Source organism: Micromesistius poutassou, assembly GCF_964030765.1.
Source record: "Micromesistius poutassou genome assembly, chromosome: 18".
In the NCBI taxonomy this organism is placed as follows: domain Eukaryota; kingdom Metazoa; phylum Chordata; class Actinopteri; order Gadiformes; family Gadidae; genus Micromesistius; species Micromesistius poutassou.
The window spans coordinates 8241454-8268707 of record NC_140288.1 but is presented as its reverse complement, the minus strand read 5'-3'; the positions used below and the strand labels follow the sequence as shown (position 1 = coordinate 8268707).

The 27254-nt window shown below is 44.8% G+C and overlaps 3 protein-coding genes across 4 annotated transcripts; 2 read left to right on the top strand and 1 right to left on the bottom strand.

The window, feature by feature from the left end:
- Nucleotides 1-5803: 5803 nt before the first annotated feature.
- On the bottom strand, nt 5804-6337 carry LOC311363096 (achaete-scute homolog 4-like; the record flags this gene model as incomplete). Its single annotated transcript, XM_084483024.1, has 1 exon — nt 5804-6337. The coding sequence occupies one exon, from the start codon at nt 6335-6337 to the stop codon at nt 5804-5806; it is 534 nt and encodes a 177-aa protein (XP_084339150.1).
- An 852-nt stretch (nt 6338-7189) lies between these two features.
- prdm4 (PR domain containing 4) lies at nt 7190-14476 on the top strand. Of its 2 annotated transcripts, XM_084483016.1 has the most exons (12): nt 7190-7468; nt 7700-7769; nt 7919-8034; nt 8422-8613; nt 9243-9959; nt 10305-10454; nt 10744-10862; nt 10963-11048; nt 11243-11370; nt 11981-12634; nt 13365-13533; nt 13791-14476. In XM_084483016.1, the coding sequence occupies exons 3-12, from the start codon at nt 7920-7922 to the stop codon at nt 14227-14229; spliced, it is 2769 nt and encodes a 922-aa protein (XP_084339142.1). In that variant the 5' UTR covers nt 7190-7468; nt 7700-7769; nt 7919; the 3' UTR covers nt 14230-14476. The 2 variants fall into 2 exon arrangements, with proteins under 2 accessions (XP_084339142.1, XP_084339143.1); XM_084483017.1 differs by lacking the exon at nt 7190-7468 and having other exon boundaries at nt 7663-7769.
- A 299-nt stretch (nt 14477-14775) lies between these two features.
- tmem209 (transmembrane protein 209) lies at nt 14776-26906 on the top strand. Its single transcript, XM_084483022.1, has 15 exons — nt 14776-14825; nt 15130-15289; nt 15398-15456; nt 15546-15677; nt 16405-16658; nt 17111-17324; nt 17987-18162; nt 18583-18654; nt 18810-18906; nt 22285-22410; nt 22674-22771; nt 22939-23053; nt 23684-23781; nt 24129-24202; nt 25998-26906. Exons 2-15 carry the CDS (start codon nt 15150-15152, stop codon nt 26050-26052), a joined length of 1710 nt encoding a protein of 569 aa, XP_084339148.1. The 5' UTR covers nt 14776-14825; nt 15130-15149; the 3' UTR covers nt 26053-26906.
- Nucleotides 26907-27254: the final 348 nt, after the last annotated feature.

The window sequence follows — 27254 nt, the reverse complement described above, 5'->3', positions numbered from 1 at the left end:
GCCAGGTTCTGTAGGCTTGTGGGGGGCTGGAGCGGTGGGGGTGAGGGGCTCTGGAGCGGTGGGGGTGGGGGTGGCACTGCCCTTGTGGAGGTGGATCAGGGCCGGCTGGGCCACGAAGGCCCGCTGGCGAGGGGGAGACAGCTTGCTGCCTGGGGAGCAGCACAGCACAGCACCCAAGAGTGAGGGGAGCATTCGTGACAACGCATGTCAAGGGATAAGGAACTGTGCGAGCTAAGCTATGGTACACATAGAAGCACATAGTACACAAAGTACATTGAGTACATCATTGAGTGTTTGTGTGAGAAGCACAAGATAAGAAATAATTCTGGTGTGTGTGTGTGTGTGTGTGAGAGAGAGAGAGATGGCTGGTTCAAGCTGTCTCATCTTGCCCGAGAGTGATTTGACTCTGGCCTGGGGGGCATTGAGCAATTGAAGCATACAGGTTAAACCAGCCATCCCCACAAACCCCTGGGGAGATCTCTGCCATTGCAGAATGGAACCCCTTCATCTTCCTCCAACACACTACAAATTGGATGTCAACCCCTGTCCTGGTCGTCAGAGCAATGTAAGACTTCTACAGTTATTCATAGATATAATCAAGTAATTACCGAAAAAAGGATCACAAAAAAAACCTACAGGAGCCCACAGGAAGAGACAGAAGGCAACAACAAGAAAGACAACAGACTTTAAAGTCATTCTCCCGACTGTCTTAAGCTCATGTCTTCTGCAGACCATGTCTCACCTGATGCTTTTGTGGGTAAAACCTCCTTGCTGTGGCCAGTGGAGCTGTCCCGGGAGTCCTCCTCTATCACCCAGAGGTCCCTGTCAGAGTCACTGCTGTGCTGGTCTACCCCTGGGGAGACCTTGGCGGGGGCTTTGGGAGGGAGCGATAGCCTGGACATGATCACCTCCACGCACGGCGACTCTGCGGTAGTGAATATGATCTGCAGTGATCACAATTAACACACAAAAGAAATTCAAATTCTTAAGGTGAATGTTTCACACTGAACATTCAATTTTCAATTCAATTTTATTTGTATAGCCCTTAATCACCATTACAGTCTCAAAGGGCTTAACAAGCAGAATATTTATGACAGATGAATAAGACAAGATGGTACCAGTAATGTGGTTGCCACAGCAGCAATAAAAATTGGACAAGCAACAAAAGGACAATGAATCAATTAGAGGAAGGAAATAGACAAACAGAAATAGAGAGAAAAACAGAAGAAGTCTTGAGTTCAATATGGATAAGGAGAACCCTTCAATATTCTCCTAGGGGTTTGTCTTGGTCTGGTGGTAGAGTTAGGATGCACCTTTACAGCTAATATTGTAGGCTCTGGTTCTTTAAAGATCGGATCTCTGTCGTGTTTATTACACAAGAAGCACAAGGAAATATAAAATATAATAATCACTTTTATCTTTCAATATATGGGCAACTGTAGCAGCCTTAATCCCAGAGGGGAAATGAAGCTGTTACAACAGCTCACATAAAAAACAGTAGGCCTAATAAAAGTTAAAGTAATAAAGTAAGTGACAATATAATAATAAAATAATCATCCATCAAAAATGTTGACATAAAATGTACATTTACATCCAAGTTAGTTGACCTGAACTACGCAACCCCAGCGATATCAGGGATCTGGTTGAATTGGCACACGGCCCGTTATTATCATTTCTACCACCAATGCATTTAGGCATACAAATAGGAATAAAATAAAACCATCATTACAACTTTTTTGGGGGTGAGGGTCCCCCATCCCAAACAGCCTCAGCCCTTAAATGATCTTCATTCCCTACCTCATCAATAGACAACGGAGCCATTATTCACACACCGTCCCTGCTTGCCATCGTTTCATCAGAAACAGTAGCTGGTCCCAGGGAGAAACTTGTGACTTCGTTTAGCAGTTGGAAACAAATTTCCGGGTACATTAGCGATCCGCCTAGTTTTCCCACACACCTGTCCCACAGGTGATCTGGTGGAACACGAATATCAATGCAATAAAATCCCTGAAGCTGATTGGCCCATACTTGAGAACCGTAGGAACTGATCGCACAGACGTCTCCGTCCAGCCCCCATTGTATGCGTCCACATGGTTAACTACAGCTGTCAGTAGGAGGCGGGTATAAACAAAACGCATACTGGAACTTAGGTAAGCATTGCCAACCTGCATAAATAACAATACTGCAAGCCAAAGACATTCGAGTTTGTAGTGGTGCATTCTCAACATGCCCAATCACTGTTATGCAGTGAATGGGGATGTCTCTCTCTGTCTCTGTCTCTGTATCTATCTCTGTCTCTGTCTCTGTCTCTATCTGTCTGTCTGTCTATCTGTCATTGGGGTGGTCCTATGTGGATGTGTGTTGAGGGAAAAACGATTAATTCAGTTGGATAATAACCTATCATGATCTTATCCCAAGCCCACGTTGTCCCTGTCTCTCCACTTTTTATTCGGAAACGAATATTGTATTCTGAATTATTGTATCCTAAATTATATTATTTTGAACAGTTACCCTTTTTAGCAACCCGAGCCCGTGTTGGCCCAAATCAGCCCGGCAGTAGAGAGCGACCTCTAGCGGCACAATACGGTACTGCCTCAAGTTAGAACTTTTTGTCAGGGTATGATATAGCCTAGGTTAGGTAGAAAGGTCTCATGGACTCTAAATGCACTAAGAATTTGTTATTGACTTTTTCACCTTGCTAGGTCCTATCCCTAGGTGTTATCATTCACCAATTCAACAATATCTTCCAATGTTATTTTATATTTAAAAGGTTCTATACAAGTCTTCCTCTACAGCTAAAAAGTTGTTCTGTGTGATGACAACTTGTAGAAATATGCTTAATTTACAGTTTATCAGTCTGTCTGCATTAATCTGTCTTTTATAATATTTCATATAAACCCCTCCTGTCTTGTAGCAGGACACAGAGGGGCGCAAGAAAAAAATCCTCTTCATTGATGCGGGAATTCACATTTTACATCCTGAGCACCCACCGGCAACATCACATCCGTAAATATGATATTGTCCTCACTGGCAGAATAGGATCCCAACCAAATAAATGACGACTTAATAGGGGTGTATGGCGTGGCACACTAGCCTGTGCCACGGCAGGGTGAAGCCCTACAGATATGTAGGCCTAGTGCTTACCCCTACACAAGTTGTACTTTTATATATCATCACATAAGTGTGTGTCTTTGCAAAGCCAGATTTTTAACATTATTAATCGCATACGATTTTAATATTGTGTGAGATTATAGGTTTTTACGTCATTTGTCGCTGCCCGTTGATTCCAGTAGAGTCCTATAACGTGGTTGTTGTTGGTACATACCGGTAGCCAGTAGTGTCTCACCTCCACAACTTCCTCTTCCACACCGAAACCATGAGGGCTTTCTGTCCAGGCACGTTCAGAACGCTCTCTCCCTGGTGGTCCCGGCCTAATCTCATCCTAACTGATAAAGCTTCAGCCTACTGATCACATCTGTATTCAACCTCTCTCTCTCTCTCTCTCTCTCTCTCCATTCACCTGCTTAGCATATGCTACAGCTATGCCATAAGGTAAAGCACTTAAACAAATGTAATGCAATCCATACAGTTACTTTACAATTGTGTGAAAATCTGAACAATCCACACATTTTCCTTGTGGATATGGAACACTTTGTACTAAAATTGCATTTCTTAGCAGTCATTTCATTTAGTTCCCCATTCCCCCCCCCCCCCCCGCAATATTGTAATACGACCAACGTACTTCTTGAAAGGTTGATTTCCCGTAGCACACTGTATCTGTGTGTGTAATCTCGTGGTTTAAGTCTCTCCTTTCATGAGAAGAATGGCAGGGTTTTCTTTGTCACAAAGTGTGTGTTTACTGTCGGAGCTATGGTGGCCCTCTGTCCCTTCATTTTCTGCAGATCGTGGTTTGGTCGCATGTTTTTGGAAAAGTGTCTAGCCAACGACCAACAACAAAACACAGAATTAGTAGACATACCAGCAATAGGATACAATGTATTTATAGTTCATCACATTTTCCAGGTTAAAGCAGTTCCTTTGTTCATGTTTTCTCTTAGTTCAGGTAATGCAGCAACTTAAAAATGAATCAAAACAAAATGTATTTTTAATATGGTATATTTCCTTGGATTTGATTTGATTTGTGTGCCCCATTCAGAATCAAACACCATTTATTTACTTTTTTGCTTCATGGTATAAACACAAATCCTGGATCAGCAACACTATATTCTAGTATCAAATAGCACAGCAGTGCATTCCTGAAAGGAATCTGTCCGGGAATATGATTCAAATCTGTGTGTGTGTGTGTGTGTGTGTGTGTGTGTGTGTGTGTGTGTGTGTGTGTGTGTGTGTGTGTGTGTGTGTGTGTGTGTGTGTGTGCGTGTGTGTGTGTGTGTGTGTGTGTGTGTGTGTGTGTGTGCTTGTGTCCCCCTGTGTGCATGCATGGGTGTGTGTGTGTGCGTGTGTGTGTGTGTGTGTGTGTGTGCGCCTGCCTCCTGTGTTCATGCATGGGTGTGTGTGTGTGTGTGTGTGTGTGTGTGTGTGTGTGTGTGTGTGTGTGTGTGTGTGTGTGTGTGTGTGTGTGTGAGTCCGAAAAGATAACACACCATAATGGCCTGCATTGAAGTATCTCCATGTTCCATATCTCCAGAGTGCCACTGAACCATCAAACCCAGGTACCCGCACACTCTTCTAATCATCTGCACCTAATTCCCCTCCCCTCAGACACACACACACACACACACACACACACACACACACACACACACACACACACACACCGTCACGGCAAAACACCTTGTTGTGATGATGTCTATCCTGAAAACGCATTCACATACACATACACATCCACGCACACACAGACAAACGCACACAACCTCGGTTACATTCTTTTTTCAAATCTGTTTCATTTTTAGGGTTTCCTTATTAGACTGATACTGGAGGAATTAATGGTGGGATGCGGTCTGAGATAGACATAAACAAACAAATAGATGTGAGGGTGCGTTGCTCTCCCTCTCTTTGCTGAGGGCTGCGTCTGGGTAACGGTGCATTCTTCCGCCCCTGGGATGGGGAATATCCGGCCCAGCCTCACGCAGGTTGCAGATCAAAAGTTGGGTTTGGCTTTGAAAAGGCCTTATTGGGATTGAGGTAATAATAGAGGAAGTCGGCCTAACCACATGCTTTGGATTCTGTTAAGACGGTTGACTATGAAGGTTGCATACAGAGGTCTATGGGCCTACATCATAAATCCATGAGTCCATACAATTAAAAGTTATCCCAAAAAGTGATTGTTTTATTTTGTTTGACAGAAGTCTCATTGCGACAAATTTGATGTGAATACATTTTGGTAAATGCCAATGTTTATTGACAAAATACAATGAAACAATTCCAAACTGTTCTACTATAAAAAAATAAATAATGGCTTATTTAATTTTTATATGATTAATTTATCTCCAGTATAAATACCAAATGTTATATTCATAAATGATTGTCTTCTCTTTTTTTTTACAGGGTAAGGCTACTTTTTCCAAATGATAGCACTTAAAAACGTTAAGAGCATTGCGGATGGAAATTTACAAAAATTGTCACTAAACAAACACAGTGAATGCTGTGTACAATTCCGATTTCCTACAGAATGTCTTGGGAAGTTATAAATGGTAACCATTGAGCATTGACCACTTTAACATATCACATCGTGAACTTGTACAAAGCGTTTTTTTCATTTTTTTAAGTAGGTCTCTTTTAGTCTCAACGTATAAAGTCAAGAAAACACTCGTGTTTCTATTTACTATTATCTATTCAACTTCTAGTAAAGCTCGCCGTCGCTGTTACACTCTGCCCCACGTGGCTGGCCGGCTTTACCGCTTTTACGCGCGTCTCCGGGCGACATCTCCAAGACCCCGGACGCGCTCCGCTCCAGCACTCCCTGCAGCTGGTGGATGTAGTCGATGGCCGCACGGAGGGTCTCCACTTTGCTCAGTCTCTTCTCCTCCAATTCCCGCGGCAGGTGTTCCCTGAGCCGCGCGTAACCGTCGTTTACGCAGCGCACGCGGTGACGCTCCCTCTCGTTGCGTTTCCGAATGAACGCGGGCTCGTAGGCATAGTCACACACCCCACCGAGATCCAGATGATGTCCGCGGAAAGGCAGGTAGGCCAGACGACCGGTGACGGCTTGACCCGAGGCGTCCAGGTAGGTCGCGTCGAGGTGGAACGGGAGAGCCAGCGCGTCCTTGTAGCCTTGCGCGCGGCGCGTCTTGTCCGCGGAGGCGCCGTGGTGGAGCGCCAGTTGCCGCCGGACGAACGAGAGGTGCTCCATTAACTCCGCGGTGTGACGAGACATCTTAACACAGATGAAAAGCACAAGTTAAAGCACGGTCAGGATTCAGTGCAGCTTCGATTCAGGGAACATGCTAAACATTATGTAAAAATTATGACAATTTGTTTTGTTATGAAACACTCAAACCAGCGATTCTTACCCCTTTAGTGTCTTCGTGAAATCATCCTCTTTCAAAGCTTTTTGGAAGAAATGAACGTATGCTGTTTATGTTTGGTGATGTCTCTTGAGTATTCGGGCACAGATGTGATTCAAGTGACATGCAGCAGCCCTCTTCTTGATATTACGGGGCTTTCTGAGTGGGTGTGTTCTTGGGCGGAGATGAAAGAGTGTCGGCCGAGGGGATTTAGGGATCCATCCCGGGTAGGAGATGAAGGCGGAACAGCTTATTAAGCAGTGGCATGGTAAAATAGTTATGACAAATAATAACGCTTTTATCATTGAGGCCCCTTGATTTAGATTTGGTCTATTGCATTCATATTGTAGGCTACCTGTATATCTTGGTTGCTTTCTTCAAAACAGACCAAACTAAAATGGAACTTTACGCACACAAACTTCTATAGGATGAAATACAACAGTGTTCGGTTTCATCATTCAGAGGCCAATCATTTCAGCAGTTCCTATGAGGAATATTGGTACGTCATTATTTCTATGTAATGTATTAGAAAATGGTAATTATTAATTGTAACTTACTAAATATTATTATCATTATAATGATGATGATTATTCTAATTATTATTATTATGATAATGATTATTATTATTAATACTATTATTAACAACACTTTTCCGTAAAGAAGGAGTGTGTTCTCCCATTCTGCTCACGCTACTGCGCATGCGCAGTGTAGTGTTCGGGAAGGCATCCTTGGGGTTTGTTTTCATTTTCTTGGAATTGGCTTCTCGAGTAATGGCGAAATGCTTCTTCGATTCACACAGTGTTGTCGTGCCTCTCAAAAAAGGTCGGTTACCAGTGCTCAGCGAACCCAGCCCAGGATGCTTATGAATGACCACTTTAAACGGAGTGTTTAGCCATCGAGGCTAACATTAGCCACGCTGCAACACTGCACGATAACAACAAGAGTTGGATGGTCTGTGATCGTAATATCTGCACCTTTTTTGCTGTTCTACATCAACGCGGGTATGCACATTGTGTGATCGTCCATTGTCCATGCAGTATCCAAACGATGATCCCTATTGCGAAGTTGAATTAGTTTTGTTTTCCAACTCACGTTGTCCGTGTGTGTGTGTGTGTGTGTGTGTGTGTGTGTGTGTGTGTGTGTGTGTGTGTGTGTGTGTGTGTGTGTGTGTGTGTGTGTGTGTGTGTGTGTGTGTGTGTGTGTGTGTGTGTGTGTGTGTGTGTGTGTGTCAGCCATGCAAACGCGTCGGTCGGCGTCACGTCGTGGATGACCCAGTCGGACATGGACAACCATTGAATACAGGTACAGCCTGCGTGCGTTCTGCATGCTCATCGCTCAGCACGGACCCCGTTTCACTCTACCGAGTGAAACGGGGTTCAATGTAGATGTACAGACAGACCCACGTTTGATCGACAGACAGACCCAAGCCTCTCCCCCTACGTTCTCTGCAGGATGAACGACATGAACCTGAGTCCGGTGGGCATGGACCAGCTGAGTGTGACCTCGGTGAGTGCCGGTCACCTGGGTCTGCCCAACTCGCCCACACACAACCCCATCCCTGCACCAGGTGAGGCCTCATACCTGTCCGTGTACGTAACGTGATGTATCGATAGCAGAGAGTACTGTGATAGGATGGTCTAGTGGTGGTTAGGGCATTCAACGGCCAACTGAATGATACTGGGTTTGATAAATGTGTGTGATCATTAGCACATTAGCACATTAGCGTCTGACATGCTAGAAGCTACGTTATGGCATGTGATGTAGCATTACTGCTTGATCAGCTGTACCCTATATGCTGGCCCACTAATAGGCTAATGAACAAGCTAAGATGCTTGGGGACCTATGCTTGTTGTCTTGCGTTTCTTCAGTGGGAAGTGGTTTATATTTAGTAAACAAACTGAAGTGCTTCTTTTTTATTATATATATTAATTTGACTGTCTTGATTATTGTACAGGCATGTCTGTGACCATCCCCAGCCTGGGTCCGTCGCTGGGGTCCTTGCCCTCGGCCCTATCCCTCATGGTGCCCATGGGTTCCCTTGGCGACGGGAGGGGGGTGATGTGTGGCCTGCCCGACAGGAATTACTCCCTGCCGCCGCCTCCGTACCCCCATCTGGAGAGCACGTACTTCAGACACCTGCTCCCTGGTGAGTGAGAGAGTGACGGTGAGAGAGTGGGAGGGTGAGAGAGTGAGTGAAGGATTGAAGGATCGAAGGGGAGGATTTTGTGAGAGTGAAATGAAGAGTGAAGTATGTGAAGGAAAACATGAATTTGTGATTATCTTCAATGTATTGTCCTTCCTTTTCATCAGTACACATATGCAGCACAACAAAATATTTAGAAAGGAGTACACCGCTGTGTCTTGTGAGCCGGTCTTGTACTCTCTGCTGTTGTGCTATTTAAACATGGCTAAACCTACACACGCAGGACGGATCGGGAGCTTTGACCTGTATGGATAGTTTAGTACTGGTGTATAGTGGGGGAAAGGCCAAACCAGGGTTAAGGGCTGATTATGGTTCCACGTCGATGCATCGCAACGACTCCACAGACGCTTCGACGCACTCGTGAACCTGTTATGGTTCTGTGTCGGGTTTTAGTAAGCGGACCAATCGGCGTGCACGTCAGGCCCTTGCGGTGGACGCACGGAGAGTCCACAAGGACGTAATGGGTCCGTAAACCCCCTTGTGTTGCGTCGATGTGGAACCATAATAAGCTCTTTGGACACGGTGCGTTCAGCCTGTTAACCCCTCTGCGTTTGTTCCTCCTGCCTGTCCAGGCATCCTGTCCTACCTGGCGGACCGCCCCCCCCCTCAGTACATCCACCCCAGCAGTCTTAACATGGACGGCACCCTCTCCGTCCCGGGCAACAACCCCTCGGGCCTGGACCCCTACAGCGGCCCCGGGGGGCCCTTGGAGCAGGGCCTGGTGGCCCTGGACTCGCGGCAGGTCAGCGGCCAGGCGGACGTCCTCCACCAGGGCGGGCCCCACGAGCTGGACTCGGCGGGGCTGGCCATGGAGTCGCGTGTCAGCAGCCCCCTGTCCCCCGACCGCATGGGGGAGGAGCTGGCCTCCATGGAGGGGGTGGGGTCGGTGACGGACGGCCAGCAGCTGGGTGGAGGGGGCGGAGGAGGGAGGCAGCCCCAGGCTCACGACGGCCTGGCCGGCGTGGACCCCTCGTCCGGAGGGGGCATGCCGCTCCACGGACCCCCCGTGCTGGAGCTGTCGGTGGGCATGGAGCCGGAGCACATGGGGGGCCGGGCGGGGGGCGGTGGGGAGATGAACCCGGGGGTGGTGAGCGTGGTGCTGGCGGGCTCCATGGAGTCGGTGTCCCTGCACGGGCACCCGGGCATGGGGCTGGAGGTGGTGAACGTGTCCCCCATCACGGCCGAGGTGACCCTGGGGCCCGAGAACAACCTGGTGCTGGTGAACTCCAGCCTGCAGCTGGAGGACTCCACGTCCAACAAGGAGAACATGGTCACCGCCTTCACCATCTGTGAGTACAGGGTTGACGCCCAGTTCTGTGTGGTGACTCTGCTGAGGATAAGACATGATGTGAGCATTACATTTGAAATTTGATAGTTAGGGTGAGCGGGAACAAATCCTGTCACTTAAAGATGCTTTAATATTACCAAACATGTACACACCATTAATATTATTATAATTTCAATAAACCGTATAAAAGTCACTTGCTAGGCCTACGCGTTATGAGAGGTCAAATCCTTGTCATTGACACTAATTGAATCCTTGTGACATGCTCCGCTGCGATGGTCGCATCCTCCTCGGATGGAGCCATTGTGTACGACCATAACGAGGTGTTCTCTGTGTCTGGCTCCTCCAGGGTGCACGCTGTGCGAGCGCTCGTACACGTCGGACTGCCCCGAGCACGGCCCCGTGACCTTCATCCCAGACACGCCCATCCAGAGCCGGGCCCGCCTCTCCCTGCCACACCCCCTCTGCCTGCGCATCTCCGTCGCCGACGAGCCACTGGGTGAAAAACATGGCTGCCATAGAGCAGATACAAATTACTTTATTAATCCTGAAGGAAATTATTGATTACAGTTGCTCATCTCAAGCAGGAAACATCAAAGTAAAAAGAATACAATGAACACATCAAGAAATATAAACACAAAATTAAGCATGAATAGAATATTCTAATAATAGATCAAATATGCAAGATATTCTCAGATATAATCTTAATAATTAATGGATAGGTAAAATTATACAATTTTTTTTTATAAATGCGTTGCATTGTGTTAAAAGAAGGTTGTGTTTCTCAGGAGTGTTCGCCCGGGACATCATTCCTCAGAGGTCCTGCTTCGGACCGTTGGTGGGGCAGCACTGTAGCAATATGGATCTTTCTGATTGGCCAGAGAAGGACACGCCTCAGATCTGGAAGGTGAGCGAGCTTGTTCATCGGTCACCGATCAATTTGTGTGTTCATTGCTCACAGCAAATCAAAACATGTGTAATGCTGAATCATCCTTTTTTAACTGCAGATGTACCACAACAACGTTCTGGAGTTCTGCATCGTCACAACAGACGAGAACGAGTGCAACTGGATGATGTTTGTCCGCAAGGCGAGGTCAGTCACACATGGACATTATCTTTGACTATATTCGATGCCTCTAATCTAGTGGTTAGAATAAGTTAGGTTAGTGATATATGATAATAAGCCAAGTGAATGTGTGTATGTGTGCACTTCAAGTGCGACTGGATATCTATGTAAAGTGTGTGTGTGTGTGTGTGTGTGTGCGTGTGTGTCCGTCTATGCTGCAGGACGCGAGAGGAGCAGAACTTGGTGGCCTACCCTGCCAATGGTAAGCTGTTCTTCTGCACCACCACAGAGATCCACCCCGACCAGGAGCTGCTCTTCTACTACAGCCGGGACTACTGCCGACTCATGGGTACTGCTTGCTCACCTTTCTATTAGATCTGGTCGTTTGTTCCATTAGTTTTATTAAGACCGTCGTTTTGCATATAGTTCTTCTGATATCCCCCTCTTCCGGGGAAGGATAGCCAAGTAGTTTGACTCCCAGCCGAAAGTCTCTGGGTCCGAGCCCCAAAGTCTCCAGCCTACCTGTAATTATCCTTGAGCAAGATGCTCTAACCCCTATGAATCTGAATCTGAATTCCCTGTCAGTCCTTTTGGGTAGATTGATTTGATTGATTTTATTTGACCATTTTTATGTAAAATATGAACAGCACTCTGTGACATTAAACTACATAAATCAAGTCAGGAATGATGACACACTTAAGCTAACACTTAAGAAGGCTTATTTTCATTGTGGTCCCTGTAAGGCAGGAGAAGAGGGCAAGTAACAGCAAATCACACATCAATCAGTCAAAAAATGTACCCAATCACATACAAGTCACACACATAACAATGATCATAATTAAGACATGCCTTAGATTGGCGTCTCAGCCAGGTAAATGTCTCTGCTGAATGTACTAAATGGGGAACCAGGTTGTCTATACAGTTATTGACATTCTCTCTCTTTCGGTCTCTCTCTATAGGCGCCCCCCAGGTTCCCGAGGGCCAGATCTGCCAGTGTGGCAAAGAGTGCTCCTCCTTCACTGAGCTCAAGTCTCACGTCAGCGACCACAACCCCAACCCCCACTCCCACCACCACCATCACAACCACCATCCCCACCACAACGGCCACAGTCACCCTCCCCACGACCACAGCCCCTCCCAGCAAGACCACCCTCACCAGCAGGAGCAGCAAGCCCAGCAGCAAGGTCAACAACAACAACAGCAGCAGCAGCAGCAACAACAACAACAAGAAGGTCACCATGACGACAAACTGACCAATGGGAACTCTAGCACCTCCTCGTCCCCATGGGGCTGTCACAGCCATGCAAACAATAACACAAACAACATTAACCACAATAACAATGGCGACAGCAATGACAACATTAGCAATGGTGACGCCCACACAAACTCATCTGCCCACAACGCGACTCCCCGGGCCAAGGTGGCGGGGCGGGGCCACGGTGTCCGCGAGAAGAAGTTCAAGTGCAGCATGTGCTCGCGGGCGTTCATCACGTCCACCAAGCTCAACGTGCACTTCATGGGCCACGTGGGTATGAAGCCACACAAGTGCGAGTACTGCAGCAAGGCCTTCAGCGACCCCAGCAACCTGCGGATGCATCTGAAGATCCACACGGGTGATTTAACCATCCTTACATTGATTGACTTTAAAGGTGACATATTATACCACCAGGTGTGAGTGTGATGAGCCGTTTTGGAAATCTGCCTCTTCTGACATCACAAGTGGGCTTGTCCGCCTAGATGTATGACAGATAGATCAGTCTACCAGCCTACCCAGTGGACTGTAGCAAACGTTGCTCAACTGTCCGTCATACATCTAGGTGGACACGCCCACTTGTGATGTCAGAAGAGGCAGATATACAAAAAACGGCTTGTAATGGCTAATCACACTCACACCTGGTGGTATAATATGTCACCTTTAAGATGAGGAAATACTTCCCGGGAAGGAGTTTCTGGTGTTCCAGCTGCTAAGGGTTAACAGAACCATCCAACCATTTGATTTGCACTGTTCAGTAGCTGCCTGGCCTCATTAAAGGTATTTAGTTGAATTAGATGAAGCCTTTAATCCTCCTAAATCATAATAAGCACCAAATCTGGTAAAGTCAGACCAGTGCCATCATTGTTTTTGGATTTTCGTTCCCCTTTGGTCCGATTTGGGAATAATTAAGCCAATGCCGTAACGTTTTTGCCGAAACACATGATTTATCCACCACATGCGTATGAAATGGTTCTCTTATTTAAAAAAATTGCTGAGTGTGACAGTACCCCTTCAACTTCAGTCCTAGCCACCCTGGATACTTAATGATGGGATTCTTCTTCTTTTTTGTCCATCTTGTGGTCTCCCAGGTCAGAAGAACTACCGGTGCACGGTGTGTGAGAAGTCCTTCACGCAGAAGTCCCACGTGGAGTCCCACATGCTCATCCACCAGGCCGGAGAGAAGCTCAAGTGTGGCCTGTGTGACCGCGCCTTCATCCGCAAACACGACCTGCGCACACACATGTTCTACCACACCAAGTACGTTCCCTCCTACACATATACAGTATATGCTCATATAGATTTAGATCTAGATATATATTCTCTATACTACTATTTACAGCTAGATAATGATAATAAATCCTTGGTTACAAAGTGCTGTTACAAATATATATATATATATATATATATATATATATATATATATGTATATCCAACCAACCAGTCTGAATCATCTCTAATATCTTCAATGTTCTCCATCTCTTCTTTACCTTTTTATTTTCCCTATTTCCACGCAGCGAGCGGCACATCCAGTGCCCAAAGTGCGACAAGCACTTCCTGAAGACCAACCACCTGAAGAAGCACATGAACTCCCACGAGGGCCGCAGAGACTTTGTCTGCGAGAAGTGCCACAAAGCCTTCCTCACCAAGTACCACCTCACACGCCACCTCAAGATCTGCAAGGGGCCCAAGGTGGAGAGGGCATCGCGGAGAGGACGGGGGGAGGAGGACGACGAGGAGGATGAAGAGGATGAGGAGGAGGAGGAGGAAGATGGAGATGAAGAGGAGGAGGAGGGGGAGGAAGAGGAGATGGAAGAGGAAGATGAGAGGGGGGACGGTAGGGAAAGGAGGAGGACGAGTAGAAGAGGAGGAAGGAGATCCGAGAGACTTATCGATCCAGCCCAAAATGAAGACTGTGACTATGGTTCGGAAAAGCCCCTGTCGCCTCCACATTGACCTCGCTGTGCCTCATTGAACTGTTTATTTATTGACTTTTGTACGGTAGTCATTGTTTGTGTGATGTTATTTTTTTGTTTTTTGCCAAATTTGGGAGACTTTGGGAGAGTTTTAACTGCTGATAGAATATCTGTTCTCAGAAGTTGTCATAAGTTATTATTTCTTCAAATAAGCTATTATTTGTTATTCTTTTTTGGGGGGGCTATAATTTACTCTTGAATGAATGCCTTAATAAATCAATCATTTTACAAATTGAACATGACATGGTTGTTGGTAGTCCAGTGTAAGGAATTTATTTAATACCTAATAAACCTAAAATACATCGAATAATGATCTACAAAAGTTTGAAATACGTTTTAGAATGAATGTATTTATTTTTATTTGTCTATATATCTCCTCTGACCATTTGTCTACAGATGATATATATATATATATTTATCATATGTATAAATCTCCTATGTACAATGTATCGTGGTAGGAGTTTATGAATAGCTTCCCGAACCGGATGTACAATTGCATCGGCGCTGTTCAACTTATTCTTCCGGTTGAAATACAAACTATGCAGCGCCGCTGTTGTTTTCATCTATTTGAACGTGGTACGACTCTTTACCATTTAAAACGTGTGCTTTGTTAATTAAATTTGGGAGCACTAGTGTCGTAACGTGAATACGTTTTGATACAATTCTTAATAAGTCGTTTTCTTAAGTAGTTAACTCTGCTTTGTGTGTCACATTCAGTGTGCGCTGTTAGCTCCCAAACGTTAGCACAGCCAGCTTTACAGTTTTGTGCAAAACATGTGCGGCGTCTAAAACATTGATGCTGATTTTAGCCCCCATGTATAAGCGACCCATGTGCTAATCATTCCGTCTTTAATCCTTGTGTGTGTTCCTCCGGACCCAGACAGCAGAGTGTGAGCTGCCATGTTTACCCCGCCGCGGGAAGGCGCGTGCAGCATGATCGACAAGGCGATGCGACTGCGCCGGGAGGAGCAGGAGCGCCAGGTGGTCCTGGCCTGGGCCGTGCTCAACGTGTCCCTGGCTGGCATGATCTACACCGAAATGTAACTCTTCTCAATCAAGTCGTTTAGCCTCAGAGATCATTGCACTGTGCTGCGTTGTGTACTGCAAGTACAAATGCACTGTACAATGTACTTTCCCCTCTCCTTCAGGTCTGGACAACTGCTCAGCCGGTATTATGACATCACCTACTGGCCCATTTGGTACATTGGTGAGTACCCCGATTTAAAAGCCGTTTTGATAAAAGTAAATCATTCAGATTGAGCTAATAGTGAGGATATACTTTTTTATTTTTTGCAGAGCTGGCCCTGGCATCTCTCTTTAGCCTCAATGGTCTGTTTGACTTCTGGAAGTACTTCAAATACACCATGGTGCCCTCCACCATCGCTGTGAGCCCCGAGCAACACCGCCTTCTGGGGCTGAGCAACTCTGGTATGTCCCCCTTCACTACCACTATGGATGAATTTGACATCAACCGACTATTATATTCTACGATACTGGATCACATGCATGCTCCACCATGTATGTGAAACGGGTTCAAAATGGCTTTTTGAATATATACCTATGCTTTCACACTAGATATCCTTATGGCAGCCAGCATACAAAGTCTATTGCAGGGAGGAACAATCATTTAAATAAAGTCATTTAAAATCATTTAATTAAAGTTACTTTCAATTAATTGCTCTACCGTTGACTTCACAAACGGGGCCGACTTTCACATATTCCACACGTTGACATGCACAGCGAAGCCTGCCTACGGTTGTTACCCAGTTAAAGGAATGAACAAGCGTGGTTACCACTGTAACCAGGTCACAATCCATCACCGAGGAACGTACCCGGCTTCAGTTCACCTCCTCAAAGTCGCATTCACCCAGCTTTCCTTCATTTACATTTAGGGCATTTAGCAGACGCTTTTATCTAAAGCGACTCACAACTGTTCATGCACACATTGACACACCGACGACGGTGTCAACCATGCAAGGCGAGAGCCAGCTCGTCAGGACCAGTTAGGGTTAAGTGTCTTACTCAGGGACACCCCGACACTCAGCTAGGAGGAGCCGGGGGTCGAACTAGCAACCTTCCGGTTACAAGTCAACCTGCTCTACCCCCTGAGCTAAGCCGACCCACCTCACCTCCCGAACACCTCCTCCCGTTCCAGGCATCACGGCCTCCCCGAAACAGAAGCCGGAGAAGAAGGCGGACCCTGCGCCCGCCCAGTCCTACGCGCTGCAGGGCCAGAACGTGCTAAGCTTCAGCCCGTCCCGCTCCTCCACCGCCAGCCCCAAGTTCTCCCCCAGCTGCGTGACCGGGTACACCCCCAGTCCGCTGAGCAGCTCGTCCAGTCCGGGCCCCAACCCCGGTGCTGCGGGGCCGTTCAGCCTGCCTGCTTCACCGGCCCTGCCCTACGGGAAGGTAGGAGTGGTCCCCGCACTGATGTGTGGCTGTCTGCACTGTGTTTACACCAGGGGGAGGGATGGTGTGGCTGCTGGGCTTTGTTGACTCCCAGGCTAGGGCCAACCCTTCAGTTGGTTGCAATCTGCCACCTCACTACTAGTTGCGCCCACACACTTTTTACAAACTAGCCCTTAAATGGAATGTGTCTGTTTTTGCAGTATTTAGCTTTGGATCAAATGATAATGTTTTGTTTAAATGATTAGTAAATGTCATCAGTGTATTTGCTGAGGAATTATCATTAGTTTGAGCCCTAATCTTTAAATTCAGTGGCAGAGAAAGGTAGTTCATCATGTTTTTGCCTATTATGATTTTATCTCCCTTATTGAGTGCTTTGATCTTGTATGCCCAGGTATTGATTATAAACCATCTCCTATTGTCCATCCTCCTCCAATCGTGTTCCTCCTCCACAGGTGCTGAGCTACAGCACTTCCCCTGGCTCCAGCCCCTACCCCAGCAGCATCGGGCCGGCGGAGGGTTCCGGCCTGCGGGCCCGCTACCGCACCCCCCCCTCGGTGTTCAGCTCCCCCGGGGGCAAGGGCGGGGCGGAGGACTGCATGGAGGACCAGAAGAGCCTGGAGCTCTTCCTGCGCTCCGAGGAGGAGAAGAGCCACCGCAGTCAGCTAGGTGACCGAACGCTGGCAAATATTAGTGCAGAGTGGGGTTTTGTTGTTTGTGGTTGTTGTGGATAGGGATCAACCAATTTGGATTTTTTAGGGCCGATACTGATTTTTTTCCATCAGCCTTAATGATGACACAATGATGATAACAAATGTTTCAAGTTTCAATAAAAAAAAAGAATAATAATAGGCGAAAAATAATCGGCCAATACCGATACACCTAAAAAACGCAAATATCGGCCAGCCACTAGTTGTGGACTTGGGGTCGCCCTTTTACGGTGGTGGTAAAATTAAGTAGAGTGAGTTATCGTTTATCTAGAGAGAAAATATATAGTACCATGTCTGACATAAAGAAATGGCTTCATTATTATTAATGAAGATTAATAATTGTTGTGTTGGATTGCGGGCGGACGGGATTGTTGAGGGGGGGGGGGGGGGGCTCGTCCGAAGGAACGAGAGATCTAACGGGTATTTTTCTTTTTTTGAGGTGACATTTGTTGTGAGAGCGTGACATAGTTATACTTAAATATCGTGTTAAAATAAAAAAAAGCAGAATCAATTTGTGGCGCTCGTTGAATCTGTGGCACTGCGCCACACATTGGTCTATGTATGGGAAACACTGGGGGAGGTGTGTATTTACTTCTTCTGTCGTCCTTTTGCGATCTGAAGGGAGTCCGGAGTCTGTGTCACCCACCCACAGCCCCACCTTCTGGAACTACAACCGCACGGTGGGGGACTACGCCCAGAGCCTGAGAAAGTTCCAGTACCAGCCCGCCATCCGCTCCCAGGCTCCATCGGCCCACAAGGATGACACCGACCTGGGCTCCAAGCAGGCTGCCGAGGAGGTCAGAGGAGAACGTGCTTGGTTTACATTTTCCTTTGATCAATTACATTAAAAGAAGGGTTATGAATGGCTTCTGGCTTCTTTAGTTGTATCTTTAACGCAACTTTACTTATTGATAACCAAGTGAGAATTGAACAACATCCATTAATAACTACTGCTCTCTTTAACAAAGTTTGTGTACGTTCTTTGTATGGTTTTTTTTGTAGCTATTGTCCTACCTCTCATAAAGCATTGTTCTTTCCCATCTTTCCCATGATGCACCAGAATAGATTTTTCTAGTCTGGATGAATTGTTAAATGGAGGTGTGTGTATTTGTATAGGAATTCAAGCAAATAATCAAGTAAATAATCAAATAATTCAAGCAGTAATTCTATCATCTTCATTATCTCAATCTAACATTTTCCTTGACTTTGTTGGTCAGGTGTGGGCCAGAATCACCACTAGTCGACCAGTAGTGGACCGCATCGACAGCTGGACCGCCAGGCTGAGAAACGTGAGTTTCACAACCGCAGTACCACTCTTGATGTTGGTTCCAAACCAGTTAAGCTGCTTTGTTGTGCTGGTGTGATCCAGAGTCTTCACCACGCTAGGATTTAGGAGAACAAACGTCTGTTTCTCAGCTTTTCATTTTGCTTGTCCGTCTCACAGTGGATCAATGACACCATCCTGGCTCCTCTGGTGAAAGAGATGGACTCCATCAACGGCCAGCTCAGGAGGATCGGCTGCCCCGAACTGCAGATAGGAGGTACGCACTTTCTCATTCACTAGGGGGGGGGGGGGGTGGTTAACTTGGTCATGTGTAAAGTTCTGCCTTGATGTTTGAGCTCCCTGCCGATGTCAGGATCGCAGAGTCGCTCACCAGCTTCCGCAAAAGACTCAAAACTCACCTGTTCAGAGCCATTCAGTCCCCCTGCCCACTATTGTCTGTTGTCTGTCCTGGCACTTAATGTACGCACTTAATGAACACACTTAATGTACAATGTATTTATTCATAGTACTTAATTGTGTAGCATCTGCAGTAGCTAGCTATCACTGCTGTGCTGTATACGGGAAATGGGTTAGCCTAGCGATTGTCAGTACTTTCACTTGGTTCTATGAACATCTTTACTGTACCGACAGCGATATATTGTTTCACTTCTTATGACAAATGTACTTATTGTAAGTCGCTTTGTATTTGTATTTGTATTTGTATTTATTTATTTGCACCATAAAAAAACGACAATTACGAAAAACAGAAATTAAAGAAGAATAGTAAGTGCAGGAGAGGTTAAAAAACCCTACATGGGCTTATAAGAAGCACCTCCCCAAGAAATATACACATTCAAAGGATAAATCAACAACAACAACAATAGGAGAAAGCAACAACAAATAACAACAAAAAAGGAAGCAATACAAGTGCCATTTTATAGCAGACACTCAAAGAAGTCAGAAATAAAAACATGGGTATGTATAAATATAAAATGATTGTATTTAACTGAGTGTATAAGCATGTAAAGAGATAATGATCCAATGACAAATATACTGGAAAAGAAACTATTAGGAACTTTGATTTAACAGGTAAGCTTTCAGTCTTAACTTAAAAGTATTGAGGGATGAAGATAATTTAACAACATGAAGATGGGAATTCCAAAGTATGGAGCCTCTGTGAGCAAAAGAAAACTGAGTATGAGTAGTGTGGCAAAAAGGGGGATGAAGTTTATCAGTCTGTCTGGTGTTATAAGAATGGACCTGAGAGTTAACTGTAAAGAATTCATGAAAGGATTTGGGCAGCAAGTGGGAAAGTTGAATATATTTATAAGTAAATACACATGATTGAAGTATATTAATATCGTAGACTGACATTATCTGAAGATTCTTAAACAGAGGGGCAGATGGAGACAAATAATTAGAGAAGGTGGCTAATCTAACAAATTTCTTTTGCGCGATTAATAATTTCTGTAAATTAGAAGGATAAGTGCTAGCCCAAACGATATTACCGTAACTGAGATGTGGATGAATTAAGCTATAATACAGTATATTTAAAACTTCCTGAGATATGAAATCACGAATTTTTCTGATGATACCAATGGATTTCAACACTTTATTATTAACAAGTTTAATATGTTCGGACCATGACAACCTCTCATCAATTAATACCCCTAAAAATTTGGTGGAGGAAACCTGGATTATATCATTATCCCCAATAGTGATTTTAGCGCTGGATTTACAATATTTTTTATTTTTTCCCGTAAATATAATAAAATTAGTTTTTTTTACATTTAATGTCAACTTATTTATCTGGAACCATTCAGAAAATTTAATAATGCCAGAATTGGCTTCACTAATTAAAGAATCAAAGTGACTGTGAGTCAAAATCAGATTAGTATCATCAGCAAAAAGTATTGGTAGCATCGTGGAAGAAACAGTTGCAAGGTCATTAATGTAAACAAGGAACAATAACGGACCAAGAATGGAACCCTGGGGGACACCATATGTTAACTGGGCTCTGGAAGAAGTACAACCATTGACATAAACAAACTGTTCTCGGTTTGAAACATAATTAACAAGCCAAATATATGAAATATCATGAAAACCATAACGATGTAACTTAGAAAGTAAAATAGTGTGGTCAACAGAATCAAAGGCTTTCGATAAATCTAAAAAAATACCCAAAGCATATTTATTGTTATTTATGGCTGTATAGATTTTTTCAACCAGCTGTAAGAGGGCCATATCTGTAGAATGATTTTCCCGGAAACCATATTGGTGCTCGTGTAAAATGCTGTGTTTATTTAAATGAGATAAGATTCTTTTTTGTACCAGTTTTTCTAAAATTTTTGAAAAACATGGTAAAATAGAAATTGGTCGATAGTTATTAAATGATCTTGTATCCCCAGTTTTATGAAGTGGGATAACTTTAGCAATTTTTAGATCTTTAGGCACACATCCCGTCTGCAACGATAGGTTGAAAATATATGTTAATGGTTCAACAATAAATGAAGACACAGATTTAATCAATGAAGCACAGATATCGTCATGGCCCGGAGCAGATGTTTTCAGTCTGCCAATGATTTCCATCACCTCTGCTATGTCTGTATTTTCAAACTGTAAAAGAGGGGGGAAGTTACCCTTTATGTAATCCAATGGATTTCTGTTAGAAGGTTTAATGTTCTTTGACAAAGAGGAACCCACTTGTGCAAAGAAATTATTAAATTCACAAGAAATTACATAAGGATCAGTAAATGTTACACCACCTTCATTGAACTCTGAAGGATGAGAAACAGAAGACTTTTGTTTATTCATAAGTTGATTGATAACCTTCCAAGTAGACCTGATATCGGTGGAATATTCTTTGAGTTTGTTACTGAAATATATTTTTTTGGCTATTCGAATTAAATGATTATATTTGTTTCTATATGTTTTGTACTTTTTTGAATTCAGAGGTGTAGGATTGGTAAGAAACCTCTTATATAACTTATTTTTGGTTGTTGAGGATTTGTGGAGGCCGGACGTATACCAGGGTTTTTTATTCAGTACAGCAAGGTTCTTTTTTAATTGTACCAGTGGAAAGCATAAATGAAATGCAGAATTAAAGGTTGTCACAAAAGTCTGATAAGCAGACTCAGCATCTGTATGTTTGTAAACATTATCCCATGAAATGTCATCAATCAACTTTTTGAACCGTTCGGTATTTTGCCGATTAAATAATCGACGTACATTACCGGAACCAACAGGGCCAGTCTTGTCAGCTTTGGATAAGTGTCTGCTAAATGTAAATGTTAACACAAACTCCAAAGTACATCAACTTTAATTGAGAAATAAATTCCTACAGATTTTTGCAATGTTCTTATTCATGCATTGTCACTTTAGCTGACAAAGGGTAATTGTGTTATATGTAAATATGTTCTCAAGGGTTGGCCTTTGCCTGCGGTGGAGGTAGATTAAGATTATATATTTTTGAAAGCAGTAAGAGGTGCAACAGTAGATATTTGAACACGGTGATCCAGAACATACAGTTCCCTAACATAAATATAAATTCAAATGTTGGTAGGTCAATTCTGTTACATTTTTTGACATCACATCACATACCGAGACATATCATGCCCACTTTCTGCTCCCTGTGTTTCCTGCTGTCCTCCACCAGAGGCCAGTATGACCAGCCTGAAACAGGCCGCCGTGGTCAAAGCCTCAGTCATCCCCACGCTTAACGCCATCGTCCAGTACTTGGACATCTCCCCAAATCAGGAGTACCTGGTGGAGAGAATCAAGGGTGAGTAAATCAAGGCGTGGTTGTACAATGTGTGGCCACTTGTGATGTTAGAAGACGCATTTTTTCAAAACGGCTTGTAACGGCTAATCACACTCAGACTTTGTGGCATAATGTCACCCTTAAATAAAGAAACTGGAATTCATTCAAGGTTGAGTGTTTTTCAAAGATGTCAGTGTTTTGTTATCGATGGGATTCCTTATTAACTGTTGGGTGTCTTATGTTTATGTTGTGATCTGAATGGCGTTTGGTTTCCTCCGCACCAGAGCTGGCGCACAGCGGCTGCATGAGCTCATACCGCTGGAACGGAGGCGGCAATCTCAAGAGTCGCAAGTGGGACACGGACCTTCCTACTGACTGTGCTGTAAGACACACACAAACACCTACACACTTACACTCACTGACTCACCCACCCACTCACCTCTACCAACACATCAGAACAAACAAGGTGGAGGTCGATGTCATTAGGTCTGGATGCTGCGGTCAAATTGATGGCTTGGATGTTTATTTTCTTTCTTCCCTCCCCCTCAGATTCTCACCCATGTGTTGTGCACGTACCTGGACTCCAGGTTACCCCCTCACCCTAAATACCCAGATGGGAAAACCTTTACCTCACAGCACTTCAGCCACACTCCGGACAAACCTGGTGGGTGTGCCGGCCACGCACCTCCCTTCCTTACCCCTGCCCTGGTGTTAGAGTCCACTGGAGCCTTGGGGTTTAAGGAAGTCTTCACTGGAGCAATCCAGTTTTAGTCAGTTTAGGGGCTAATTGATGAAAAGCAGAACAAAATTACCTTGGACACTAGACAGGGATATACCCTACCCCCCTCCCCCCTTCCTGAATGGTGTCTGCTCGCTAACTGTGTTAACAACCATATATATTCAAGATCTACTTTGTCCATTCTTGCGAAGAATGCCGTCGTGCCACGCAATGGGCCCATCAGCCGCTCCAGTAGAGTATGATGGCGCTCCATTAGCTTCTCTATTGGACATTGTCATGCTGACATTGAATCACTGCCGTGGACACGGGCCATTACAGCTTGAGATGGAAAGCCTTTGGGCTGGATGCACCGAAATGGCTGACACAGCTCTACGACAAGAGAAATAAATTGAATATAGTGTTTTTACAGATGGAGAACAATGAAACTAATGCCTCGGTCTATAAATAGTCTTTGACTGTTCCATACATTTCTGTGTATATTGTACATTGCAAGGCTTTACGATAGCATTATTTCCTGCTGTGAGTGATTGTTTCTTTCATCCCGCTCCCACCTAGACGTGACCAACGAGAACCTGTTCTGCATCCACCAGAGCAGCGCCAACCCTCCCCACTACCAGCTCATCTACCAGGGCCACGTGTACAGCCTGCCCAAGGTGACCAGCCCCTTCTCAAAATGCACTGCTTACACATTCACCATGGGCCTTTTATAGCCTCGCACAATACCGTTAATGCATGGAAGTCTTTGCATGTGGGACTCAAACCGCTAACCATTGCAGTGTTCCTTCTCAAGGTTCCTACACTTGTATTTGATTTTCCTTGCTGTTAACGGCTTAAGGGGTAGTAAAAGGGGGCTTGAGAGACCGTCACTCTGATTAAGGGCTATACAGAAACACAATTGACTTCATCGACATAGCGGTGGAAACGGCACGTCATATCTTGTTGTTGATGTGATGAGTATGAAATGAGTTGACAATATCTGTCTCCATGGTTACGGCAACAGGGCAGGAACAACCTGTTCCACACGGTCCTCATGTTCCTCTTTGTCATCAAGACGAAGGAGTCTGGGATGCTGGGGTGAGTTCTCTAGTTCTATCCTGTCCATCACTCACTAAATGTTATTACTGTCACTGGGAACTAGTGTGAGAAAATGAATGCAACTGAACAGGATCAGACTAGGGGTGTACGGTATAAACAGTATAGAAAGTACACCGGTGTGAATTTGCGCTACGGTATGGATTTTGACCATACCGTGTGACCGGTAGACAGTGTTGTGTGTAACGTAAATTTTTAACCTAACGTAAGTTTTTCTTGTGAAAAGTAAAGTTACGCAAAATTATGAAAATATGGTAACGAAACGTAGTTCCTTTTTCAATTTGGCGCAACGTTACTTTTCCCAGGGACTGATTTGACAGAGATACTGCCTTCTCAGGCAGTATGCTATTGCGCAAGCATGCAGGCGCGCAGCCTGCGCAATAGTTCCTTCATGAGCTCTCATTCACCGTACAAGACAGACGCTGGTAGCGTGAAGCTGTCTCTGCATCTCAGACATCGCTTCTGCAGGCATTTTCCAAAGCCAGTCCTTACGACAAAAAAAGCCTGCGGTGGAACGAGATAACGTTGTCACTGTTTACCTGTGTAAGGACATGGTTCCCTTTCAAATTGTCGATAGAAAGGGCTTTAAAGAGATGGTCAAAGCACTCGATCCCAGGTACGCGTTACCTAAGGTGACCAGATTTCTGAGACAAAATCCGGGGACATTTTGGGTTCAGTGGTGTAAAAACATGTTTTTGTCATAGAAAACTAAAACGGGGACACTGCCCTTACCCTGGCGGACAGGATTGTTGACGGGGGTGGGGGGTGCGGGTTTGCGGTCGGACGGGATTGTTGAAGGGGTGGGGGGGGCAGGGGCGTAGCCAGGACGTTATTCCTTGGGGGGCCAGATCGGGCCAGTCTTTTATTTGGGGTGGCGGCACTTGATTGTTCAAACCAGAATTGTTGACGGGGGGGGGGGGGAGTTTTGGGTTGCGGGCGGACGGGTTTGTTGACGGGGAGGGAGTTTTGGGTTGCGGGCGGACGGGATTGTTGAGGGGGGATTGTTGGCGGGGGGATGCATGATTGCTTCGCGCATTAACAGGGAGACCGAGAGCCTGCAAGTGCGAGAGCATAAATCACGCTTTCAACGAAACATGCAGTGAACTGTCAATCAAGTAGGGTGGCACCTGGGGTGGCCAATCAAGTTCCAGGGGTGGCCAGTGCCACCCCCGGCCCCCCCTCTGGCTCCGCCACTGGAGGGGGTTTGCAGTCGGGGGGGATTGTTGATGGATGGGGGGGGGGGGTCGGAACTTTCTTTCAGTCACAGTGAATTCCGGGGACAGCAGTAGCCGGGGACAGGTCACTGAAAACGGGGACTGTCCCCGGAAACCGGGGACGTCTGGTCTCCCTAGCGTTACCTGCCCGCACACACTTCAGCCAAATTTAGATGCCAAAACTTTACAGCAAGTTCCGCGACCAAGTTGAGAAATAAATCCATACTATCCATACTGGAAGTAGCTTAAAAAAAAGGAAACGATTTAGCATTTTTTTTCTATTGCAGTTTTGCTCAATACATGTTCTTAAAATACTTCTGTACTATGTGAAATATTTTCTAGTAATACAAAAATACAGTAATAGCTGCCTAACCAGTATTTTACCCCTTCAGAAGCATTTTTATTGAAATTAATATATAAAATTAACATACTGTGATATAATACCGTTACCGTCTATGCCTCAAATCATACCGTGATATAAATTTTAGTCCATACCGTACAGCCCTAGATCAGACTTAAAGTTTGTACCTCTGAAACTGATTTGACTCTTTTCTTCTTGGCAGGAGAGTAAATCTCGGCCTATCTGGAGTTAACATCCTGTGGATATTTGAGGATTGAAGCCCTCCTCACCCAGCGGTTTCCCTCTGAAGAATATCAGACTAAAGGACTAAGGGGTTTTGAGGGGGGAAACGTCACCATTTGAAGGACACTCTCGACGTCTCTCTCTCCCGGAGCCCCGGTAGAAGAGAGTGGAAAGGACTGTAATGTGTTTCACAGTAAAACAACTGCAGTAAAAATGTCCTGAGCGGTGGAAAACGACATCACACGACCAACTCTTGAATTCTGTGAAAATACAGTTGAAATGATCACGTGCACATTTATGTGTACTTATGATCCAACATTTTGTTTGTTCAACCGGTTTTTTAAATATTAAGTACTTCACAAATTTACCAAAGTGGGATTAATGTAAATAATGTAGTACTTTGTAACTTGGTAGATGGACAACATCAGGGGTTAAGCCCCTTGAATGTAAATATGTGTGCAGTTAGACATTTTTCTTTTTTTAAAGCTTGCGCTTCCTTTTTTAAAGCTTACGGCAGTCTGCAGGATTTTTCTGTGTCTATAACCGATACAACTATCTTCGTCCAGTGGTGTGGTTACACAACACAGCTGGTAACCCCCCTCACAACTCTGAAGACATGGAGGTGCATCTGCACAAATGCTTATTCTGCATGTCATTTCTAGGGCTCTGTTGCTGTATTGCAGGTAATATCGCACCATAAGTGGAATAACTTCAGGTTAGGGTCAGAGATATTGCTGTTGCATCCCTGGGCTGACTCCTATTTGGGTGCCTTCCATAGGTACTATATTTTACCAAGCAGCAGTCACTGTTTGCCTAAAGTTGGAATTTCATATGCATTTGTTTGTTTGCCACAATGCCATTTTATAATGGGAAATAAAATAGAAAAAGATTCAAGTCTTAACGGTGTTCTTTCATGTTGGTCTGTTGTGTCTTTTGGCAACCACATGGGAGTGCTGGAGTCCTTTTTAGACTGAATTACCTTTTTTTATTCTGGCACTATATTAATCTTTAGGGATTATTGTTGACCTGATGAAGGTCACCCTCAAATTCATATGTGAATATATATATGGTGAATGCTGTTTCATAGTGTAAGATGGATGAGAACTCCTAGTTATGAAAAAGGCTGAATTTCTCAACCTTGAGATATAAAGAATATCATTTATATACTCAAATCGAACTATACATTTTAAACAATAAAATACTTAAATATAACAATATCACACTTCTCTGTATGTTT

Excerpts from the sequence above, each read along its gene's own strand:
- tmem209 (XM_084483022.1), top strand. The coding sequence starts at position 15,150 with ATGTTTACCCCGCCGCGGGAAGGCGCGTGCAGCATGATCGACAAGGCG. Across the intron at positions 15,457-15,545 it reads CTGGCCCATTTGGTACATTG|AGCTGGCCCTGGCATCTCTC; the intron begins GTGAGTACCCCG and ends TATTTTTTGCAG. Across the intron at positions 22,411-22,673 it reads CCTGGTGGAGAGAATCAAGG|AGCTGGCGCACAGCGGCTGC; the intron begins GTGAGTAAATCA and ends CCTCCGCACCAG.
- prdm4 (XM_084483016.1), top strand. The coding sequence starts at position 7,920 with ATGAACGACATGAACCTGAGTCCGGTGGGCATGGACCAGCTGAGTGTG. Across the intron at positions 8,614-9,242 it reads CTTCAGACACCTGCTCCCTG|GCATCCTGTCCTACCTGGCG; the intron begins GTGAGTGAGAGA and ends CTGCCTGTCCAG. Across the intron at positions 10,455-10,743 it reads CGTCGCCGACGAGCCACTGG|GAGTGTTCGCCCGGGACATC; the intron begins GTGAAAAACATG and ends TGTGTTTCTCAG.